The following is a 23,869-nucleotide window of genomic DNA, read 5'->3' as shown; positions in this document are numbered from 1 at the left end:
GCAAAACCCCAACACTCCCCTGGTAGCCTGAGTTTTTGACCTGGGCGTTTACCTGGATTAAAGAGTGCAGTCATGCTCTTTAGCCTGAGCATACACAGAGTCGGCAACTCCCAGGGAAATCCTCAATGCACCACACTCATCGCATGGTGCATTGTGAGATACCTGGAAGACTGAAAAATAAGTCCCGGCCTCCCGAGATCTACGCTGCACAGATAAGTGTGAATTGTCTGGGCACATGATGACATACTGAAGAGGACTTCACCGATTGGGAGGAAGATAGGCCCATCCCTGCCTCCCTGCCACCCCTGCCCTTGCCACTTCTATTTTGGACATGAGCATGGCCTTCTTGAGTATTGAACTGATCAGTTATCCCAGTTAGGAAGTGAATTACCTGTAGATCCTGTGGGGAGGGAGACTTGAGCAAGGAATAAAGTGAGATTAAAATGGAGACAGATGGAAGAAAACATCATGGAGCACATCAGTATCAACAATACTGATTTTTAAAGTGACTTTGCAAGATTCTTTCTGATTCTTACTCCCTTTATTTCAAAGTCTACTCAGAAGCAGCGTGTTTGTTGCCCCCTTTTACTTAGCCACCTCTTGATGGCATGCTTCACTTCAGTGTTACGGAGGCTATAGATGGCAGGATTGAGGGTAGGGATAACCACTGTGTAGAAGACAGAGGCCATTTTGTCAGTCTGGGAGGCATATGTGTTCTCGGGCCGTAGGTACATGAAAATGAGGGTGCTGTATAGCACCCCTACAGCAGTGAGGTGGGAGCCACAAGTAGATATGGCTCGCCATGATCCTGTTTGCCCTACTGTACAGAGGATCATGCCATAGGAAGCCATAATGGCTACCAGAGTGAAGCTCTGGATCGCCCCACACACGGTCAACAGCAGGAGCTGATTAAGATCTGTACTGGCACAGGCCAAAGCTAGCACTGGAGGAATGTCACAAAAGAAGTGGTCCAAAGTGTTGGCACCACAGAAAGGCAGGCAGAATGCCATGCTTGAGTGGATGGCTCCAGAAGCTGCACCTGCTAAGTACGACACTGCTACCAGGAGGCGACAAAGGTGCTGAGGCATGGCAGCTCCATAGTGAAGTGGGCGGCAGATAGCTGCGAAGCGATCATAAGCCATGGCAGCCAGGAGGCAACACTCGGCATCAGAAGCGGCTGCAAAGAAGAACATCTGGAGAGCACAGGCTGGGATGGAAATGGTGTCATGTCCTTTCCAGAGGCCCAGCAGCATCTTGGGGGCCACGGTGCAGCAGGAACACAAGTCCATCAGGGCCAGATGGCTCAGGAAGTAGTACATAGGAATGTGCAAAGGCCGTTCAACCCTGATGAGGATTGCCAGGCACAGGTTTCCTACCAGGCCAAGGAGATAGATCAGCAGGAAGAAGGTAAAGAGAAGGAGCTGAAGGTCACGGCGGGAAGTGAAGCCCAGGAGGAGAAACTCGCTCACTACTGTGCCATTGCGATGTGCCATTGGACCTGTTGGAGGGAGAAACCATATTAAATCCTTCCCTCTCACCTTACCATGAGAAGGTAGACTCACTCCTCCTTTATCAAGAAATTGTTTGACCCTGTTTTGCCCAAATGTTACTGAGGGAGGCTATTCACAGAACTGTAGAAAATCGGGCTAGCCTCCACTAGCCTGATTTTCTACGATCGTGAGAACCACCAGGCTCGGCTGTGAGCCCAGTGGTTCTTGAGTGGATAACCCGCTCAAGTAGCCTGTCCCTTAAACCGGGTTTGCGGACGGACCGCTCTGCAAACCCAGTTTTTTAAAATTGTGAGTAGCTGTGGTGCGGCTCTGTGCCGCAGTTACTCATGAGTAGACCCCGGCAAGGCTTGGGGGCCTCCCCAGTATGCCCTGTGCACTCGCGCAGGGCATACTGGACCTTCCGGGGGCCATGCGGCTTCAAACTCCCCAGCCCCCACCGGCTCCATCATGGAGCCGGCAGTCATGTGGGTGGCCGATCTGGCTGCCCAGGGCTCCCGCCCTGCTTGTGTGCGGGGAGAGCGGGCGAGCCCGCTCTCCCCACTAACTCTTACAAACCGGGTCTCACTGATCGTGAGACTCGACTCAATGAGGATCCAACATTCTGCTTTAAGAAGAAATACTATATTTACCTGAATACAAGATGCCTCTGAATTTAAGATGAGTCTCTTAAAAACAGAGGTTAAATACAGGTTATACTTGTATTTACCCCAAAGGGAGAACTCTGAATTTAAGATGACCCCCTGGTTTCTAACAGGGAAGAACTTGCGGCGGGGGGTGGGGCGGCTTAGTCTTGGATTAAGGTAAATACAGTAGAAGTTCTCTTTGCAGAGAATGATTTACCCCTGAGGAATCTGGGAAGAATTCTGTCCCCCTGAAACGGTTATGTTTCCCCCCCCTGAATACTACACTTCTTTTCCAGATTGGATGACGGAAGCCAGACTCTTGGTCACCCCACCGTGCTCAGGCGTTCCTTCGTTATGTGTGCCACTGGAAGGGCACATAGTCTACCCATAGCTGCAAATGGAGCTCAGGCTTATGTAACTGGAAGCTGCCCTTCTCCATTCAACAGCTCCAGTGCAGCAGGAAGCAATAGTTGCAAGATACTTTGAAAGCAAAGTATGTATGAAAGAGAAGCACAAGTGTGAGTTGCTGCTGAGACTGTCCCCTGGAAGCTATAGAGACCCAGGGCAGATGATGGCTACATATCACTCCTGTGGTTTGAGGCAGTTGTATGGATATGAAGCCTATGTACTATTTGCCAGTGCTGAAATAAAGTTTTGCACAATTTCAAAACCTGGCAGTTTTAGAATTCAGTGAGGCTGTGCATATGAGCAGCCCTATGCAGGTCAGGAAAGCCCTACCTGGGTAAGACTGCTCGTGTGCACCGACAGGATCAAGGCTGATCCCAACGCTGCCTCTGCGACAAGCCCAACTTTTAAACCCGGGCATTTTCCTGGGTTAGAGGGGGTGTGAGTGCCCAGAGAACAAGGGAGTTTTGGGCAGCAGATATATACACAGAACAGAAAAATAATTTCTTGTGTGCACAAAATTAATGGATGGGGCAATGCAGAAAGGAGGTGGGAAGTGGGAGGGAAACCTCCCAAGCCCTGACCTTTACTCATCCAAATCTCATTCATAGCCCCACCAAAGTCCTGCCACAGGTTCCAAAAGTTTTTGTCTTGCATTGGTTTGCATGTACAAATCAATGGACCTACCAAGATGTAGATAAAAGATGGCTGGAGGCTCATTGTCCTATTGCTGAATGTCCCACCTGATGCTTCCTTGCTCTGCTTGCTCTATTAGCAATTTTGTCTATTAGTGCGTACACACACACACACTCCTAGCCAATTTGTTCAGCAGAAAAATAATTCCTTCTTTAGACTTGGAAGACAGCGTACCAGTTATCAGGTCAGCTACGAATCCATTGGCTGATCACTGTCAGTCATCCCCTAGTTTTCATCATACCTGAGCAGAGAGAGACCAAGTATCCCCTTTGTCCATTGTCATGTAGCTATGTGACCCTGACTGCTTTGTTTTATAGTTTTTCATTCTGTTTTAGGATATGTCCTCCTTTATCTCCTCTAGGCAAAGATGATCTAATATCCCCTATTCATGTCTCTGCTTCCTGATCAAGAGCTCTGTGGGGACAGTTTGTTTGGCATCTCTACACCCAGAGGGTCTTGTTATCCAGTCAGGAAGGAAGGTCTTTCTTATCCCAATTAATGGCACTCTTTAGAAAGACAGAAGTTATGTCTTACAAAAAAAAAAGGGTGTGTGTGTGTCATTATTCCCACTAGTGAAACATGGTGCATAACTTCTGTAAATAACATGAAAGACTGATTAGTTTGTAATTTTTCCTATTTAATGATGAGAAATGTAGATGAACTTTCAAGGGACAAAAAAACCCAGTTCTATCTTCTACAGGAGCTTTCACCACTTAGTCAAACAAATGATTTACCGAACTCAATTTCCCCCTGCCAATGTTTGCCACTGGCTTTTTCTTTTTTTCTTTTTCTTTTTGATTGATTGGCACTTCTTTTTTATTTATTTTTACATTTATATCCCGTTCTTCCTCCAAGGAGCACAAAGTGGTCTACATGATTATGTTTATCTTCACAATTACCCTGTGAAGTAGGTTAGGCTAACAGATAAATGACTGTCCAGAGTCAATTAAGTTCAAATCTCCATTTAAATTCAGATCACCCCACTGGGTGAGTTTCATGGCCAAATGGGGATTTGAACTTAAGTAGTCCTGATCTTAGTCCAGTGCTCTAGCCATTACACCATATATACTGCTTTTCATGCGAACCTTCCAAAGCAGTTTACATAAAAGCATTGAAAGGATAAGCATCAATAAAAGACCATACAACAAACAACATGAAGACTTTTACAGATCTTCACATGCTGTGCTCTTTAAGCTTTATCTTCTTTTCACTTTCCCTCTGACCCTATTTAAGTAGCTCTGTGGTGGCAGCTGGGGAAAAGAGGGGTTCCCTCAGCAGAACATGGGAGCTGGATGGTGGCAATTCCCCAGGCTGCATCTGCCTCTCCTCTCCTCAGAGCAAGGTGGCTCTTAGGTAGCTCTATGATGGGAGTTGCGGGGGAGAGGTGCAGTGTGTTCCCTGTAAAAGGGATTCCCAGATGTTGTTGACTACAATTTCCATCACCTTCAGCTGAAATGGCCTTTTGCTGGGAATTATGGGTTGTAGTCAACAACATCTGGGAATCCTTGTTACAGGCAACACTGGAGAGGAGTTAAAGGGGTTATCACTTCAGAGAAAGATGCAGAGGAATCATGGACAACTTAGAGGACGATGCCCTTAGCCATAGAGGGAGGAAAAGACCTGAGCATAAAATTGCTTCCTTCCTTCTTGGCTGATGAGGTAATATTCTAGATCAGTAATGGCAAAGTTCTTCCACCTACAGTAAGCCGTTCAAGTTTCTTAGGGGTTAGCCCACGCCTGTCTACAAACCCACTGCATTCCTTATTCTGAGCAATTTGTCTAGGAAGTGTCTGCCCCTGTGTCTGAAGAGACTGGCAGGTTCTTCTTCCCTCTCATGGGGAAATCAGCCATCACCCAGGGGGCTCTGTGTGTTAATTCCGAGGCCAGGTCAGAAGTGACAGCTTGCACTTCCGGCCTGGCTGGCACACTGAAGTGTAGAGGGGGCAAGACAAAGTCAGGGACAGCGATGCTGCCTGTTGTAAAAGATGAGTTGAACTTTAGTCCTCTGCATTATTCACCTCTCTTCTACACTTCCTCATTTCTAAGTTTCAATCCCCTCTTCTTTTTTATTCCAGAAACTCAGGAAGAGTTGGAGGAGAAGTTGTGGAGTGGATGGAAGAGGCAGGCAGAGCTGATTGGCAGTGGGGGCTCCCACCAATCAACTGCCAGAGGTGACAGCCTCACAGTGGGCTGGCCCTGCTTTCAAAGTCAGAGCTCTGACTTCAAGACCCAGGGACCTTGCTCTCTGTGACACTGTGGCAGGTGGAGGGAACTGCTTGCCTGATTTCTGCTGCACTGCATCACCACCAGTAAACATGGCCAGAGGGTGGTACTGCAGCTAACATCCTACTGGAGACTAGGTGATTCACTGGTAGCGGGCAGAGGAAGATATGGCGGTGGGAGTTGGGCTGGCTGTTACAGCGGGAAATGGTCCAGGCAACTGAGGCTTGTTCCTTTTTCCAGCTCTTCTCCCAACCCTGAGACCCCTGGGAGCTCTGAGAACACTCCCTCAAGGATTAGGGTGCTGCTGCTGAATGCCAGGTCAGTCAATGCTAAAACATCTCTCATCCACGATCTGATTGTGGATGAGCATGCTGACCTGGTATGTGTGACGGAGACCTGGTTGTATGAGCTGGGAGGGGTTGGTCTCTCTCAGCTCTGTCCTCCAGGTTTCCTGAGCATGCAGCAGCCCCAGCTGTAGGGTTGGGGAGGGGGCGTTGCAGTCATCTATCGAGAGATCCTGCCCATTTCCAGGTGCCATTTGAGTTGTAAAGCTCTTAACAGTTTGGGCCCGGGATACCTGATATCTGCTCCCAAGGGTTGCTGCCTGCTTAGTGTATGTGCTGCTGAAGCGAGCACTTGCTGCCCACTTGAGATCATCTGAGAGGGCTCTGTTCTGGGTGCCGACAATGAGGGAGGCTCGGTTGTCGTGCACGCGGGACAGGGTCTTCTCTGTTGCTGTCCCCAGACTTTGGAATGCTCTCCCAGTGGCCATTCGCTCCTTGGACTCCATCACAATTTTGAGAAAGCATGTTAAATCTTGGCTTTTTATCCAGGCCTTTACATGATTGTTTTATTGCTGCTTCTGTGTGTTTTTATCCGTGTACATCTTTTATGTTTGTATTTTATATGTTTTAAATCAGATTTGTTGTCCTATTTTTACCTTAATACTTTTAACTGTCATTTTTATTATGTTTTCTAACTTTTTTAAACCGCCTTGGGATTGTTTTTAATGAAAGGCGGTATATAAATTTGACAATCAATCAATCAATAAAATTAAAATAAAGAACCAACAGAGTTCCATCTTGCTCTATGAAAATCCTGACTCAGTCCTGGCTTTTCAATCAGAAAATGTATTGCTCAGAGACAGAATGAGCTCCTCCTAGACTGCCTAGCCCTGCTCGACTGCTTGCTGAACTACCCAACAGTCCTGATAGTCATTGAGGCTATTCTCATGACCAGCAAAAATCGGGCTAGGAGAGCCAAGCCCGATTTTTGCTGCTTGTGTAAACTGCCAGGCTCGCAGGTGAGCCCGGTGGTTTACAAGCGGGTAACCCGCTTGAGAAGCCCTCCTCTTAGCCCAGGTTAGTGCAGCGAGTGCTCCGCTAACCAGGGTTAATGGATCGTGTGCTGCCGTGGCGCGGCTCCACACCACGGCCACTCATGAGTAGACCCCCAATGGGGAGGCTTAAAAGCAGCCTCCCGGCTCGGGGGTCTCTCTAGCATGCCCTGTGCACTTGCGTGGCCCCCACTGGCTCCGTGATGGAGCTGGCAGTCATGTGGGCAGCTGCTGTGGCTGCCTGAAGCAGACTGACTGCTTGTCTGTGGGGAGAGCGGACTAAGCCCGCTCTCCCCGCAAACCCCATTTCGGTGGCTCCCACTGATCATCAACACTTTGCTTCAGGGTTAACAGCTCCAGTTTTGCTTGGAGGACTATCAAGTGTTAAATTGGAAAATTAATCCAGTTACGAAAGATTGTCCCCATACTGATTTGTGGGGAGTTTACTCATCCATAGCCCCTCCCCCCCTTACAGAGGTCTAATTACCAATTGCATGGACATTTTCTGACAGCAATAAATTGCTGGATGTTCAGAGCTTTCATGCAAGTTCCAAGTACTATCTGACTTCCTGTACACATTGATTCCATGCTACTTCCTAGCCTTTTATCTTCTACTAGTATTTTTAAGCCCGTTTTAAAATAACGGGTGCTAGTTGGGTTACGTTTTCCCCCTCTCCTCCACCCGGCTGGGCCCACCGCTTCCTCTGGCCCCACACTGTTGCCTCTCTTCCCCTCCCTCCCACCCCAATCTCTTGCCCTCCCTCCCCCTCCCCCCTCTCTCTCACCCTCCCCTCCCTCTCATCCTCCTGCCCCAGTCCCTCTTGCCCTTTTCCCCTGCCCCACTCCCACTTGCCCTTCCCCTCCCCCCTCCCTCTTGCCCTCCCCCTGCCCCACTCCCTCTTGCCCTTGCCCCTCCCCCCTGCCCCACTCCCTCTTGCCCCTTCCCCCTGCCCTTTCTCCCCCCCCTTGAATTTTTTTTTCCTTACTGGCCCGCCGCTCCTCCTCCCGGGCGGCAAACAGTTTACTTTGGAAGCGGCGGCGAAGAAGCAGCAGGAGGAGGCAACTGGGTCCAATGCCGGCCGCGGCGGGCCCACCATGCCACGCGGCCTGCTGTGGCCGCTGCCGCTGCTTGTTTGTCGTTGCGGGCGGCTGCTGGACAGCCACTGCTCCACCCATTCCCACCTTCAGCTCCTGGTATCGGGGCCCACTGCGGGCTGCCGTTCTGCTGCCGGGCCGGCCCCGCAACCACCAACTGTTGCCCTGCCGCGGCCACCACCCCCATGGGCCCCACTCGCCGGTTCCCGCTTGTTCTCCTTCGTCACTGCCGCCTCTGCCCTCCCCAGTTCCCGCTTGTTTCTCCTCCTCCCGGTGCCCATGGCTGGTTTTGTGGCATGGCTGGTCCCGCTGCTGCCGCGTCTGCCCTCCCTGGTACTCGGTTCTCCTCCTCCCGGTGACATCCTGAGCAGACCAAGAGAAGAGCCCCTCAGGGGAAGGTCCTGGCCTGTGAGTTTCAAGACTGAGAACTTGGCTGGCTCTGGCTGAAGGTTCTGAGATGGTATGAAAATGGTGCCTCAGGAGTGAGCCTGAGGAAGCTCAGAGGGGCGTCTGAGAAGAGCTGAGGGAGAAAGTGGGGAGAGGGTGAGGGCAGACACCTTGGGACTGATCTCTGGGGAAGGCTGAGGGAGAGCACATGGTGTGGCTCCATTCGGGGAAGGCTTCGGGGAGCTGGGTGTCAGGCTCAGGTCCCTGGTCTTGGTCTAGTCTTCTTCAGCAACTGAAAACTGCCATGGAATCTCCAGGGCTCAACGGTCAACCACCAACTCAGAACCAACCGGTGGCTGGAAGAAGGAAGAACAAGGCCGCTCCGTCCCGGGGCTTGAGTTACAGTGGCTGCAGGGAACAAAGGGGATCTGGCGGGTGGGTTCCACAGGGAATAGGACTAAGACCTGCCATTTAACCAGTCCCTTCAACCTCTTCTGCATATTATTTATTTCCCCCTTTCCCCTCCATTTTTAACACCTGACTGAAAAATTGTGAACGTATTCTTTAAAGATTTTTAAAATATAACGAAAGTCCGTTTCAATATTGATTGAAATCACATCAATGCACTATTACTGCCTGCTGTTGCATTTCCTGTTGGAACTAGGACCCTGACAGCATCAGCTCTAAGCTGCAATGTCTCATGGTGACCACTGGGGGGTGGTTAGGGGCATGGATGGAAGTGCTGGACTCCTCCCCTCTTTGTCCTTTCAGTGTAAGTCTCCATGTTGTCTCTCCAGAGATGGCTGTTTGTTTTGGTCTCTCTCTTCAGCCATGAGCTACAGCTGAAATTAAGCTGCTGGCTTTTCAACATTTGTTTGTAACCTTTTCTTTAAATAAATCCTTGCAGTTCTACGGTACAAAAGAACCGTCTCAAGACCTCTTGCTTTGCTGCTTTCTCACCAAACTGGTTTTGCTTTGCTATTTGGGGACTGAACTGCCATTCTTCCCCTATACATTCATGCCCTATTATTGTCTGTTGCAGGAGGGGTGAGACTCAAGGGTGATTTAATATTAAGGATTAAAGACTGGTGGCAGTGGAACTGTATTAAATGGACAGGGAAAGGTTTTAAGACAAAGACGCCCCTTACAGGGAAACTTTCAGATGTCTGTGGCACTAGTTTGAGCTGAAGGTGAGTGCAACTTCTAAGTTGTGATATTAACCAGAACTTTCTAGAGAAGCCTGAAGAAACAAGGTTTGAGGGGGCGTGAGGGGAAGAGGTTAAATACTATACACAATTTGCAGGGATTGAAAATGAAACTGCTAATATTATAATGCCCTTACACAAATTTCCAGTGGTCGTTGCTGGCATCTACCTTGTGTTTCTTCTTAGATTGTGAGCCCCTTGGGGGTGGGAAGCCACCTGTTTTCTATTGTTCACTGTTTTTTATGTAAACCTTTTTGGGAACTTTTCTGTTGAAAAATGTTATATAAATCATCAATCATCATCATCAATTTTGCAGCCTGTAACAAGCGTCACCCTGCTTATCAACCTGAGACACTGCTAGTGAGGGGGTCTGTACTCAAAACTGGAGAGGATAACAACTTTATACTTAGGTGGACCAATATTACCAAGAAATGTGTATTTATTTCAACTTCCCTTTATCTAATCTTTGCTGCCACCACCAAGTTCTTCCTGCTTGGGTTTTTATCCTGACAACCCCCCGGAGAGCTGGGAGCTGCGTGAGGAGAAAGTATAATGCGCTGGACACAGGATGTACTTTTAAATAAAACAAAATCAAGTTTATTTATGTACAAGCTGCTCAAAGGTTTCTCTCTCTCTGCCGTGCTTCACACTCATAATGGTTTCTTTAATGACAATCACAAGACTTGGCTAAAGTGTATAGAAGTGATACAAGATTCACGACACACAGATTACACCCACTGGCAGACATTCTTCACAGTGTACATGGACAGACAGAAAACAATTTGACTGAGGTAGCCACAGTTGGATCACTTATAGGCACATATCCTACTCAACCTGTGCCTGGAACCCCACCAGTACCAGAACAGACCCTATATCTCTAGAGATCCACTCTCTAGCCCTGGCCATCCCTAGACACTCTGTGCTTCCAGTAAGACAGTTCCAGTAAGACTGCCACTCTCTGCTCCATTCTAAAGCCCCTCCCTTAGGAATCCCACCTGGAGGACAGTTCCTTGGGCTTTAAAAGGTGATTGACAGGACTGGAGCTGCTGCCAACTATCACACAGCCACATATGGAAGAGGAGAGGAGAGCTAGTCTTGTGGTAGCAAGCATGTTGTCTCCTTAGCTAAGCAGGGTCTGCCCTGGTTGCATATGAATGGGAGACTTGATGTGTAAGCACTGTAAGATGTTCCCCTTACGGGATGGCGCAGAAGGTTCCAAGTTCCCTCCTTGGCAGCATCTCCAAGATAGGGCTGAGAGAGATTCCTGCCTGCAACCTTGGAGAAGCCACTGCTAGTATGTGAAGACAATACTGAGGTAGATAGACCAATGGTCTGACTCAGTCTATGGCAGCTTCCTATGTACTGTGTGCAATTTTGATCAATATATCCTGCAAATGATATTGAAGAGCTGGAAACAGTACAGAAAAGGACCACCAAAATGATCAGGAGGCTGAAGCACCTTCCTTACAAGGAAAGGCTACAACATTTGGGGCTTTCTGGTTTGGAAAAGGATGACTAAAGTGAGGGACATGATAGAAGTTTATAAAACGTTGCATGATATGGAAAAATAGAATAGTTTTATCTCCCATAATACTAGAACCTGGGTCCATCCAATAAAACCGATTGGCAGGAGATTCAAGGAGACAAAAGGAGGCATTTCTTTACAGAAAGTATGGGATATTATTATTATTATTATTATTTATTAATTTGATGCTGCTACAAGATGTGGTGATAGATACTAGCCTTAAAAAGGCTTTAAAAGGGGATTAAATAATTCATGCAGGATGGGTTTATCCAATGACTATTAGTCATAATGGCTATATACTACATCCAGGTTCATAGGTGGTACTGTATGTTGCCTGTTGTAGGGAAGCAGCAGTAGGAGAAGCAGCACTGATGTTTCTCTGCAACTGTTATTCAGATGTTCCACTTGCGGACATCTCAGAAGCATCTGACAGGCCATTGTGAGAAACTCAGTGACCCTTTGGTCTGATCCAGCAAAACTCTTCTAATGTTTTTATGGCCTTCCTTAAGAGCTAGGCTGGGATAAATAGCATATTTAGTGGCGCCATTCCCACTGGATTTCAGGGCAGAAGTCGGGGGGGGGCAGAAGCCCCCACTGTCTCTGCCCCCCCCCCCCCGAATCATGCAGGATATTTCCCCCCATGCCACCACCAGCCTGCAGGAATTTCCCAGACAGGCAGAACTGAGAGTAGACTGTGACTGCTGCTGCCCTGACACCTCCCCACCAAGGCAGTGCAGCCAAGACTAGTGGGCCTGGCTGCAGCCCAGCCCCAGCATGGCCCGATATCATCCCATCATAACTGGCAGGGGCATGAGCAGCCACTGAGCTCAGTGGCAACCTTCCTGGGCTCAACTTTCCAAGGCAGTGTGGCGGTCTCCTCTGCAATGCCACCAGCACAACTGCACACACATGCCTTGGAGAGCAAGGAGTCTGTCACCTGCTTCTTCATGTGCTGCTGGTTCCATAACCCTAACCCTTTCATCTTGAATATTGACAAAAGTTAGACCTGCTTCTTTTAGGTGTTGACCTTCCTACCCAAAAGTTTCCTCAGGGCATCCTTCATCTTGTCATTCCTCAGGGTGTAGATGAAGGGATTGAGTATGGGTGTGACTACAGTATACATGATGGCAGCCAGTGTATCCTTTTCAGCTGAGAAGCTGGATGAGGGCTGGAAGTAGACCCAGATGACAGTGCCATAGAACAAGCCCACCACGGTCAGATGGGAGCCACAGGTGGAGAAAGCTTTCCGCTTTCCTTCAGTGGATGGAATCCTTAGCACAGCTATCAGGATGCGTGCATAGGAGAGGGCAATGAATATTAGAGCTCCATTGACAATTAGTGCACCTTCTGTGTGCACCACCAGGGTATTCAGGAGTGTTTTGGAGCAAGAAATCTTGAGCAATGGGAAGACATCACAAAAGAAATGGAGTACATGATTGGTTGCACAGAAGGAGAGGCGAGACATCAGGAGGGTGTGCAGGAGAGAGTGGAGATGAGAGACCAACCAGGAGGCAGTCACTAGCAGCCAACAGACATGCTTGCTCATCACTGTAGCATAATGCAGTGGCCGACATATGGCCATGTAGCGGTCCAATGCCATGGAAGCCAAAAGAAAGCTGTCAGTTATGCCAAAGGCAATGAAAAAGTACATCTGGGCCAAACACCCACCATACGAGATCTTACTAACTCCAGAGAGTGTGTTGGCCAACATCTTGGGCACAGTAGTTGTCATGAAGCAGATGTCCACCAGTGAGAGGTTGATAAGGAAGAAGTACATGGGGGCCTGGAGGAGGTGGCCATCCAGCCTTACGGCCAGGATGACGATGAGATTCCCCAGCACTGTAGTGAGGTACATGATGAGGAAGATGGTGAAGAAAAGCACATTCAAATCTTGTCGCCTTGAGATGCCAAGAAGTATGAATTCAGAAATAACAGTGCTGTTCTCCTCCCCCATCCTATTACCAAATCTGTAAAGTGGTAAAAAGAAGAGTGTGAGACACTGAGTATTAGGCAAAGGATGCTAGAAAACATAGCCACTTTAGAAAAAAATGATACCCTAGATCAAAGATTTTGGGACAAAATAAGAAACTACATCTTATGAACTATGTCTCAATGGAACAGTGAACAATAATACCCCTTTTCAACAAAAGAGTTATCAAAAGCATTTATATAAAAAAAGAAGAAGGTACCTTGTTTCCAAAGGGCTCACAATCTATAAAGAAATACAAGGTAGACACCAGAAGTAGCCACTGGAAATAGACTCTGCTGGGTTAAATAGAGTTAAATAGAGTTACTCTCTCCCTCTGCTAAATATAAGAATCATTGCTTTAAAAAGAGCCTCTTTGCTAAGTTAGTATGGGTGAATTCAATTTAAACATACAGTACAAGGAATACCCTTTTATTGGTAAACAAGCAATAATTCTCATTCACAGAAAATGAGGCACAAGAAACATTTCATTTCCCAAAACTGTACATTTCCAAATACCGTAAAGATCCTCAGAGTGCTCATAAGTGGTTTTGTGTATGCAGTCATGAGTAATGTCTATATTATTAGACTGTGCTGGCCACTTGCAGTTATGGAATGCAGAGGGGGGTGTTAAAAAGGAATAGAAAAGAGGGGAAGGGAGAATGAATGGTGCTTACTAGTGAGTGTGAAGAGGAGGAAGAAGAATGAAGCAGTGAAGCCCAAGACTAGGTGTGCAGAAGAAACTGAAAGCCTGGATATTTCCTCAGCAGGACAGCAAGATCACAAAAGTAGATGGTGGGCAACAGAAGCATCTGTTTACATATTTCTTTGTGGAGAGTGGCTGTATGATTCCTCTGCTGTCTTTAGAATCAATGCAGCTAAAGAAATATTAAAAGAAGCCAAAATTGGCAGGATCAGATGTGTGCATGTAAGCTCAGTGTCTATATGCTGTGAACATTTCTGCAGGTGAGATAATATTTTGGCAAAAAGGATGTTTCTAAGTGCTATGCAGATGACAGACAGAGCCCAAAGATTTTTCCCTCTCCAATCCACCCAGAAACTTTTGGCCATTAGGATATGTCTAGACAAGGGCATCCTCTCTATTTAGAGCACAAGGAAAGTTCAGTAGAAAGGCTAGAGATATCCTTACTGGTGGCACCAGAAAAAAATAAGCGGGCAGGCAAAGTAGGGGCAAAGTGCATTTCTGAGTAAGGGCGTGCTTTGTCCCACATGCTAGATTTCTGAAAGTGAAATGGGGGACAGAACGGGGGAGGAACTACTTTTCTGAGGGAGCACTTCCCTCCAATTTGCCCCACTCTGTAGCCACCCTCAGATATCTCGTGCTCCTTTTGAAATACTAGGCATGCAGATAGAAGAGCCTTTGCTGGCCCTGTACTGTTCTCCATCAAAACAGGCTGACAAATCTCACAGCTTTGGACTGGAGATTCCAAGCACTAAAATAGCATCCTCAATGCTTGCAATGCTTGCAGGTAGCATCTGGAATTTGAAGATCAGCCAATGAGATCTAGTGCAGGGGTCCCTGACATTGGGTCCCCAGATGCTGCTGGATTACAGCTCTCATCATTCCCACCCACAATGGCCAAAATACATTGTGTCTGGGGATGGTGGGATGTGTAGTCCAACACCTGATTAAGAGAACAGCCTGTTTGGGGGGCTAAAAGAAGCATCCCACTATGTACTTTGGATCGGCAGGCTTGCAGACTCCATCTTGGCTGGAACTCATGGGAACATGACTTCCCTTCAACCATCTGAAAATGGCAAACTCTTGAGTCAGTCGCTTAGCATAAGCAGCTTGGGGTGACAATCACCAGGTCAAAAGTACAAATACGTGATTGGACAGTGCTCCTCATAGCTCCTTTTTGTGTAAATGCACAAAAGAGGTTGCTTGGCTTGGCAGACACAAGTTAAAGCATCTAGAGCACACCCACCCAGGATTGAATAGGACAACATGTATTCTTTTGTTCACCATGGATGTCATCCTCATCAGCAAAAAGGTGTGGTCCGTGTATGGCCCAAGGACAGGTTTCTGCCCATTTGTATCCCAAACCCCATCAAGCTGTGTGCTTTTCTAGAACCACTGCCTGCATGTTTGGGCCCGGGATAGCGGAGGTATCCAACAATGAGGGAGGCTTGGTTGACGTGCACGCGGGACAGGGCCTTCTCTGTTGCTGCCCCCAGACTCTGGAATGCTCTCCTGGTGGCTATTCACTCCTCGGTCTCCATCGCAGCTTTTAGAAAAAGTGTAAAATCTTGGTTTTTTGCCCAGGCATTTATTTGATTCTCTGCTGCTGCTCTTTATAGTCTGTATTGCCTTTATACTTTTGTTTTAAAATTTTAATCAGATTTGTTTAATCCGCCCCCCCTTAATATTGTAATTGTGTCTTTTTTACCATCTTGTGTTTAAATTTTTGCTGTAAACCGCCTTGGGATTGCTTTAATGAAAGGCAGTATATAAATTTAACAATAAATAAAATCAATAAAATAAATGTACTTGTGTCTTGGCATTGGCCATTCCATCTGCCTGTGTCTTTGCCCTTGTGCCCGTTCTGCTTCCAGCCTCCAGTGTAGACCCATCTCCAAGTCCAACCTATGCACCACGCTTGGTTGCTTCAGAGAACTGGTCCTTTGAGATCAGACCCCCTTTAGACTTTTTCTGGCTTCCTGGCTTGTCAGTGGCTCACTTGCCTCTGCACCCCACATTCCTGCCTGTTCTTGCAGAGAGATCCCATGTGTACTAACTAGCCTATGTTCCTCTTGCTCCTTATTCTCTTTAAAATCTAAAGCTGCTCTCTAAGACTTTTTCTCTGGCCAGCCTGGAGTAGATTTTGATTCAGACCTCAAGCTAAAACGCCTCTTCGTGAGGCAAATTAGTCTTATCCAACTTATTAGTTAATATTGTATTGCTTATCTTGAGTAATCAATTTTTCTGCATTTCTGTACCCTTATTACCCTGAAATCAATCTGATGGCATTGTATCCCAATCTCTGTCATTATTTCCAGACCAAAACTTTGTACAAATTAAACATTGTAATGAGCTGCTCCCTTTAGATTTGCTGATTCCCCACCTTAGCCCAAAAAGTTAGTCAGAAGTGTGTAGCCAGCACTCCAGAGCAGTTTCATTAACTTAGGAACCCAATGTTTATTTATTTATTGTTCAGTTTTTATACCGCCTTTCATAAGGCATTCCAAGGTGGTTTACAAAAGTTAAAATACAATAAAACTCCATAAACAATCACATTTAAAACCTTATCATCAATTAAGCAGTAAAAACCATAAAACACAAACACACACACACAACCTTAAAAAAAGACAAACAGAAGCAGCAGAGTTGAGAGACCCGGCAGTCCCTAAGGGGTAAAAGCCTGAACAAATAAAAAGGTCTTTAGTTGTTTTGTAAAAGCAGCTGCAGATGTCAAAGAGCGGACATTCACTGGGAGAGCAATGTTGGGAATCCCTGGTCTAATGCATAACATGTTGGACTTATATAGGAGAGACTCTGTTTCAGATCTCTGCTCAGCCATCCAACTCAGTGGGTGACATTGAGCAGGTCACTCTTTGTCAGCTTGATCTGCTTCAGAGCATCTGTTCGTATTATCAAATGGGTGGGGGACCACACAGCATCCTGAGCTTGTTGAAGGGAGAGCAGGGTTGAGATAGTCTGCCAGGATACAGGATATAACAATGCAGTTGTGGCTCCTGAGTATTTTTACCTTTCTTTAACCACGGAAATGTCCACTTGTCCACATAACTGAAGCAGAATTCAGGATCTCCAACTTCCAGCCACAAACCCCAGCAAACGTCCCTTTCACAATTAAAATACCTTGGACCTAGTTTTCCATTCTCTAACCTTGCTTAGAATGCTGCTACCTATTAGCTAGGAAGACAACACTGACTGGGTAGATAGACCATAAATCTCACCTTTCGCCATCTAATGACAAATGCATAACCAGTACCCACAGTCTCATGTACTTTACCTGAGGTGTTCTGGGCAGATGCTGTCCTTCCCTTTAATAGCACTACAGGAATCCAGGAGAAAGGAAGATAAAGCTATACTGAAGGAACATTCCAGCTATTTGGGCCCATGATTCCTTTCCAGGTCTCTTGGGAACCATACCCAAAGCTTCTAATTAGTGAAAAAGACAAAACCAATAGCCTGGCTGTCCTGGGACTTTGGCTCTTATGTAGAAGAGGAACGAATTTATATTATTACTAAGGTTGTTCTCAAACACCTATGACTGCCATATGTTAGGAATGAAAGATACAGAACCAGAAGTTCTGCTATTGGTTTATGTTCCTTCTCCTCAACAGTTTCTTTAGAATCATGTAGTGATAGTAGCTTTTAGAGAGAGATTTTGGCTAGGACATTAATAGCAAGGATTGCCAGGCATTTAGGCTGTGAGTCTCTCAAATAGGGATCTCTCTTTGCAGGGGCATATCTAGGGAAAATAATGCCTAGGACAAGCACTGAAATTGCACCCCTGTCCAAACAGGGATGATGGGACTTGTAGTCAATATCTGGAAATCCATCTTAAAAGGAACACTGTACCATCTAGACTAGAACACTGTACCATCTAGACATGGTTGTTGATCAAAACCTGAAAACATGAGCCATCTCTGTTAAAGACTTAGAACAACAGTCAGGAGTTATGTGAGGATTCCAAGTGTCATTTTCTCTGTCTCATCTCATGCTTTTTTAAAAACATGATTTTGTCCTAGAGCAGGGATTCTCAAACTTGGGTCCTCAGGTGTTATTGGACTTCAACTCCCATAATCCCCAGCCTCAGTGGCCTTTGGTTGGGGATTATGGGAGTTGAATTCCAATAACACCCGAGGACCCAAGTTTGAGAATCACTGTCCTAGAGGATCACCTGCCCAAATAGCCACTAGCAAAATAGGGGAAGAAGAAGGTGGAGGGGGTGGGGGCGGAGCCTATAAACCAGTGAATGATTCCTGCCAGCCTTTGTCTTGTGATGACTGTTGGCTCATGAGGGGGTATATGTGCATTCACCACACCAGTGCTTACTTTGACATGAAGAGGGAGGAGAATACATTAGTTTGCCACACTAGACAGAGGCATTTGCAACAGCAGCCGACAGCCAAGTTCTGCCAGGGCCAAAACCAGCCCCTGCCAGACTAAGGAATCATTGTAATTTGCCCCTTCCTGTCACAAGCAGTGTGCTGTTCTTTTATTATTGACTCTAACTCTCAGATATCCCAGTCATGGATGGAAAATTCAGGGTCAATTTACAAGAGACACATTTTCTACATGGAAGTTTCTTCTGTGCAGGTGTTGTGCAGACACCCATGTGTAGTGACCGCCAGGGGCATAGCAAGGTTGGAATGGGCCAAGATGAGATTTTAAAATGGGCCCCCAGCCCCTCAAAGTCCAGGGCCTCCACACACCCCAGGCCCCCAAGGATTTAAGTCTGATATTTCAAAATAAGTATGCTGCCTGGGAATACATTTCACTGAATACACACATGCCCACTTCACAATATATAATGATATACACTGAGTACTATATATTTGTTCTACTTTTAATGCCTAGAACACAATAGAAACACTAATTATTAAAATGAGCCCCTCACTGCAGATTAGCAAAGGAGACTTTCAACCATGCAGGGTGAGCCTATGTATGTTTTCTCAGAATTCTGAACAAATTCAGTAAAGTTTGATTCCAGGAGGTTTTTCACATGGGGCTTTTAAAGCCCTTTAACACACATCTCCTCTGGAATGGAGGTGCTGCATTCACATGTTGGCCAGATTTATCTTGAAGTCCCTGTGAGATATTGGGGAGCAGTTCACACACAAGAAAAATAACATAAAAGCACAACACATGCTTCACAGTTCTCACTCAGACCTTCTGCAAAACAACTTGAACATAAGTGCATTTATAAATGAATGAATGAATGAATGAATCGTCTATAATAAAACCCTTCAGCGTGATCCCGTGCCTGTCTTCGGCCCGTGTCTTTCTCGGCTGTTCTGGGCATGCGCGGAGTGCATGCCCAGAACGACCGTGAAAGATATGGCTGTCCAGACACGGGCGGCCATGTTGTTTAGTGGCAGGGGGACCGGGAAAAAGTGAAGCAGCAACGGGGGAACTGGGAGGGCTGAGCCAGCAGCGGGGGAACCGGGAGGGTTGTGAGAGTAGCCGCTCTCTCACTTGCCACCACCAGTCGCCCCCGCTGCCCCCCCCACCTGATTAAGGGCCAAATCGGCCCAAACAATTGCCGCCGCGGCCACCGCCGCCGACCACCCACCCACCCTCCCAGCTGCCCGAGTCCTCCTCACCGCCGTCTTCGGCTCATCTTCGGCCCGCGACAATCGGCCGATCAAGGACCATAATCTGAGAAGGAGAGAGGAGCTCGCATGCAGAGCTCCTCTCTCTGCAAAGCCTCTCCCCGAACTTGTGCTTTGGGCACAAGGGACGCAACAGGCAGAGGCTTTGCAGAGAGAGGAGCTTTGTTTGTGAGCTCCTCTCTCCTTCTCAGATTATGGTCCTTGACCGTCTGACTGATGCGGGCCGAAGATGGGCCGAAGACGGGGGTGAGGAGGACTCGGGCAGCTGGGAGGGCGGGTGGGTGGTTGGCGGTGATGGCGGAGGAAGTTGTTTGGGCCGATTTGGCCCTTAATCGGGGGGGGGGGAGATTAGAGCCGGCAGACCACTATTGTAAAAAAGAAAGAGGGGGAAAAAATAGAAAAAAGCCACGAGCCCCAAAGAGCACACCCATTATAGAAAGAAAAGAGGAAAAGAGAAAGAAAAGAATTTTTTTAAAAAGAGGGATAAGGAGAACGAGAAAAGGAAGGAAAGGAAAGAAAGAAAGAGAGTCAGAAAGAAAAAAGAAACAAAAAAAAAGGGCAAGAGAAAGGAAGAAGGAATAAAGTGGGGGGTGGGGAACCTAGCGCCCGTTATTATAACAGGCTGAAAAATAATAGTATAATATAATATTGTTTGTTCCAGAAGTTTTTGTAATTTTCTGCCATGAAACAAGCCACTTATAGGCCTTTTGAGATAGTTTTTGTTTCTAAAGCCAAACATTTCCCAATCTGTTTTAAATTAAATATTCAGAGACTTCTCAGTCTCTCTGCCCCCACTCTCCATATCAAAACCCTATGGCAAGCAGAACCCTATATATCGGGAGCGGGTAACCACAAAAAGGAATTCACAATCTACCTGACGAAGGCTGGGCTGGGCTGGCTGGCCTGGGCAGAGGGTCTGCTGCAGAGAACTCGGCCTGCCTCCTTCCTTGCTTGCTTGGGGCCTGCCGGCCTACTCGAGTTCAGGCTTCAGGGAGGCCTGCATGGAGGCTTCTCTGGAAGCCCTGCCCACCCGCCGATCAGCTGAGAGGCAGGGAGAGAAGGAGCTCTGCAATTTGCATGAGGTTCTGATCTTAGGCAGAAGGGCAAGGCAAGCAGGAGGGCAAGTGGCTTAGGGGCCATGGGGCTGGGCAGGTGGGCAATGCAGTGGGGGTGGCAGGCACTGGAGTGGCACCCCCCACAGTGGTGCCTAGGGCACGTGCCCTGGCTGCCCACCCCAGTTACGCCCATGTCTCTTTGCACTCCTTGTGTGAAGCATCATGCACACGGATGGCACTGTATTAACAAGAGCAGTAACGTGTGCCATTTTAAATCCCTTGATGAAAGTAAGGCCTGAGGCAGTACTGTCTTCTCCTGCCTGTTCTCCTCTCCTAGACCTCTCTCCCAAAGCTAAGGCAAGGGACGTTTGTGTGTGTGGTGGTTGTGTGTGTGTGTGTGTGTGTGTGTGTGTGTGTGTGTGTGAGAGAGAGAGAGAGAGAGAGAGAGAGAGAGAGGCAACAGCAGTTTGCAGTTTTGGAAGATATAGGGAAAGCTGAAGTTGTTTTGGGGTGTAGGTTCCTGCTCTATGGGATTAGACATGAATTAGCAGTGCACATGCTGGTCACCTCTACCTGATGTTCAACAAGTATATTTGCAAATAAACCAAATATGACAAAAATGTGATAAATCTGTGTGATCTTCCCCCCCATCCCCACAAAAGCCAGAAGAGGTAGTGCTGCCTCTGAAAATGGGCACAGTCATAGCCTTGTGCTGGGGATGGGCTCTTTGTCCCACTCCCAGGCACAGGCTCAAGGAGAGCCCCGATTGGCTCTCAAAAGTTCAAACACCTCAAAGGCTGCGCGGCTTGGGGTGTTGGAAACCCTAGGAGTTGCCCTGACCTGGACGAGTTGGGTAGGATGGAGATGAAGTGGGCTCAGCCCCGCTTCTGTCCTGAGCCAAGGTGTGGTCGCAGTGACCAAAGCATGCATATAGGGTGAATTATGTGAGGCCTACAAGTCTATCGTAAGGGGAAATGGAGCAATTTAACAGACTGAGGCTGTTCACACACGCAGTGTAATCCAGGCCAGGGCAGCCCAGCCAGGACGAGGCTGCGTGTGTGAAGCTCTGGGAACAAGCCCAATCCTGGCGCTGTCCCTGAGCCTAGCCCTGCTTTTTAACCTTGTGATTAGCGGAGGTTAAGATGTTGGAAATGGAGTTCCAGTGCATTGACCTTTTGCAGCAACTATCCTAATGACCACTAGGGGCATTGGGAGTAGAGACAGTGAGTCAGGGTCTCCCTATCTGCCCCTACTCTATGACCCCGATCTGACTCTTCAGCACTTCCTGTGTGGAGTCACAGTCCTTTCTTTCCTCTTAGAGAGCAGATGGAAACATCTTTCTCTCTCCTTACCTATTCATTATGTAGTTCTTCAGATTAGAATCAGGTCTTTCCTATCAAAGTGAACTTAACCAATAAATACGTAGTATTTAGTTCTACAAGAATCTCCATGTGTCATCTCTAAATAGCTGCACAGACTAAACCATCCTCTGCTACCTGCTCTGTAACTGGAGTGTTTGCTCTCTTCCTTAGTGCTCTGCTGTTTACCTACTGGGGGTAAAATTAACAGCCCCCAACATAAGTGAACCTGGAGTTCGCTTAACCTTGACAGGCAATCGTCTGGGCAACTGCTGCCAGGTTAAGAGGCTTCCCCTGGGCCTGGGCGCTTTCCAGATTACCCACTACAACTGTGGTAAAATGCTTCGGCTTGGCAGGATTGAATTGAAAACGATCCCCAGAATCTACAACAGGAACATTTCCCTAAAACAGGAAAATAGGGCTACTTTTTTTGCAAGGGACATACGTTATTGCATGACATGGCAGTGATAAAACTTGAAACAAGGCATCGGAAATGTGAATGGCACATGGCTGACAGTGTAGGGACTGCAGTGTCGCAACACAGGAAGTACGGAAGCACACTTAGCATATAACGTTGTGACACCGTTGTAGGGGTTAATCTGGAAAGTGCCTTGCAGTCATTTCTGTCAGCAAGCTGGGGGGAAGGCGTGGCCACACTGAGCACAGCGGCTGCTTCAAGGAGAGCAGCCGCTGCACCCGTAGCACAGGGCACCCTGGGATGCAGAAGTGGGGAAGCCCACCCGCTCTCAGCTTCTACTGTTGCCACACTGCCGCTCGTGTGGGTGCATGGCACCGCAGAGTGGAGGGCGGCCACTGCTAATCTACCGGGGAAGGCAGGCGAGCTCCTGCCTTCCCTTCTGCGTGTCTGGCAGCGGCCATGAGGTCATGTGAAAGACCTCACAATGTTCTAGGAGAGCTCAATATCATCAGGAGGTGGAAATTCCAAGGATTTTCCTATTTCCGTAGTCTTTTTATGCCCCTTCTCATTGCCCCCATCACATCCTCATTTCTCAGACTGTAAATAAAGGGATTGAGCATTGGGGTAACCATGGTATAGAGGACTGCCACCACCTGGTCCTTTGCGATGCAGTAGCTTGAGGAGGGCCTGATGTAGACTGCTATCACAGTGCCATAGAACAATGACACTGCCCCTAAGTGAGAACCACAGGTTGAGAAGGCCTTGCGTTTCCCAGCAGCTGAGGGCACTTTCAAGATGGCTACCAGGATGAGGGCATAGGAGACCACAATGAAGAGGAAGGGGCCCATGATGACCAAGGAGCCCTCAGTGAAGGCCAGGAGCTCATTGGGCTGGGTGGAGGAGCAAGAGAGGCGCAACAGAGGCTGGACATCACAAAAGAAATGGGGGATCTCTCGGGAAGCACAAAAGGAGAGCCGGACCATCAGAAGAGTGTGAGCCAGTGAGTGGAGATGAGCCAGCAACCAGGAGCCCATCACCAGTAGGAGGCAGCGCTTGTGGCCCATCAACGTAGAATAATGGAGTGGGTGGCAAATGGCCACATAGCGATCATAGGCCATGGAGGCAAGGAGGAAACTGTCAGTGATACCAAATGCCACAAAGAAATACATTTGAGTCAGGCAGCCCCAGTAGGTGATGGTCTTTGTGTGTGACAGCAGGTTCTCCAGAGCTTTGGGCACAGTAGTGGATGCAAAGCCAAGATCTGCCAGGGAGAGGTGGCTGAGAAAGAAGTACATGGGGGTGTGAAGGAGGCGGGTGTCAGATCGGATGAGCAGGATGATCATCAGGTTGCCCAGGACAGTCAGTAAGTAAATGGAGAGGAAGAGGGGGAAGAGGACCCCCTGGTTTCCCGTCTTGGTGGAGAAGCCCAAGAGAATAAATCCAGAAGCCTTGGTTTGGTTCCCGTTGCCCATGTGCTGTCTAGAAATACAGATGCAGAAAAGAAGGTGAGTCTCTGGTGGGCAGGAAGGACACATAATTGAATTTAGGAGAGGCTGAACAGGAAAATGTTATCTTAACATCTAGAGGTGTCCATTTGGTCTCATAACAGACTGAAAAGGGTCCATTCAGTGCAGATTCCTTTTGTTTTGGACTGAACAGGCAAGGAGCAAACGGTATGGAGGGGTGCAAATGTGGGGTCTCTGTTTTTGGGACCCCTCCATTGCCCATTCATTTTATTTTAA

At 47.6% G+C, this 23,869-nt stretch overlaps 3 protein-coding genes across 7 annotated transcripts; all 3 read right to left on the bottom strand.

The window, feature by feature from the left end:
* Positions 1 to 399: 399 nt before the first annotated feature.
* On the bottom strand, positions 400 to 20,329 carry LOC128348086 (olfactory receptor 5C1-like). Of its 3 annotated transcripts, none has more exons than XM_053303625.1 (2): positions 20,171 to 20,329; positions 400 to 1,498 (listed from the first exon to the last, which is right to left on the bottom strand). In XM_053303625.1, exon 2 carries the CDS (start codon positions 1,491 to 1,493, stop codon positions 558 to 560), a length of 936 nt encoding a protein of 311 aa, XP_053159600.1. In that variant the 5' UTR covers positions 1,494 to 1,498; positions 20,171 to 20,329; the 3' UTR covers positions 400 to 557. The 3 variants fall into 3 exon arrangements, with proteins under 3 accessions (XP_053159600.1, XP_053159598.1, XP_053159599.1); XM_053303623.1 differs by lacking the exon at positions 20,171 to 20,329 and adding an exon at positions 7,781 to 8,914; XM_053303624.1 differs by lacking the exon at positions 20,171 to 20,329 and adding an exon at positions 8,447 to 8,908.
* LOC128348088 (olfactory receptor 1361-like) lies at positions 10,053 to 17,370 on the bottom strand. 3 transcript variants are annotated; one of them, XM_053303627.1, is made up of 3 exons: positions 16,968 to 17,370; positions 13,196 to 13,268; positions 10,053 to 12,973 (listed from the first exon to the last, which is right to left on the bottom strand). In XM_053303627.1, the coding sequence occupies exon 3, from the start codon at positions 12,958 to 12,960 to the stop codon at positions 12,022 to 12,024; it is 939 nt and encodes a 312-aa protein (XP_053159602.1). In that variant the 5' UTR covers positions 12,961 to 12,973; positions 13,196 to 13,268; positions 16,968 to 17,370; the 3' UTR covers positions 10,053 to 12,021. The 3 variants fall into 3 exon arrangements, with proteins under 3 accessions (XP_053159602.1, XP_053159603.1, XP_053159601.1); XM_053303628.1 differs by lacking the exons at positions 13,196 to 13,268; positions 16,968 to 17,370 and adding an exon at positions 14,832 to 14,843 and having other exon boundaries at positions 10,053 to 12,948; XM_053303626.1 differs by lacking the exon at positions 16,968 to 17,370 and having other exon boundaries at positions 13,196 to 13,478.
* Positions 20,330 to 22,663: 2,334 nt separating the features above from the next.
* Positions 22,664 to 23,599, bottom strand: LOC128343732 (olfactory receptor 1L1-like). The gene has a single exon (XM_053293167.1). It carries the CDS (start codon positions 23,597 to 23,599, stop codon positions 22,664 to 22,666), a length of 936 nt encoding a protein of 311 aa, XP_053149142.1.
* Positions 23,600 to 23,869: the final 270 nt, after the last annotated feature.

Source organism: Hemicordylus capensis, chromosome 2 (assembly GCF_027244095.1).
Source record: "Hemicordylus capensis ecotype Gifberg chromosome 2, rHemCap1.1.pri, whole genome shotgun sequence".
Lineage (NCBI taxonomy): Eukaryota > Metazoa > Chordata > Lepidosauria > Squamata > Cordylidae > Hemicordylus > Hemicordylus capensis.
The sequence above is the reverse complement of the archived record's forward strand: the minus strand, read 5'-3'. Positions and strand labels throughout refer to the sequence as shown.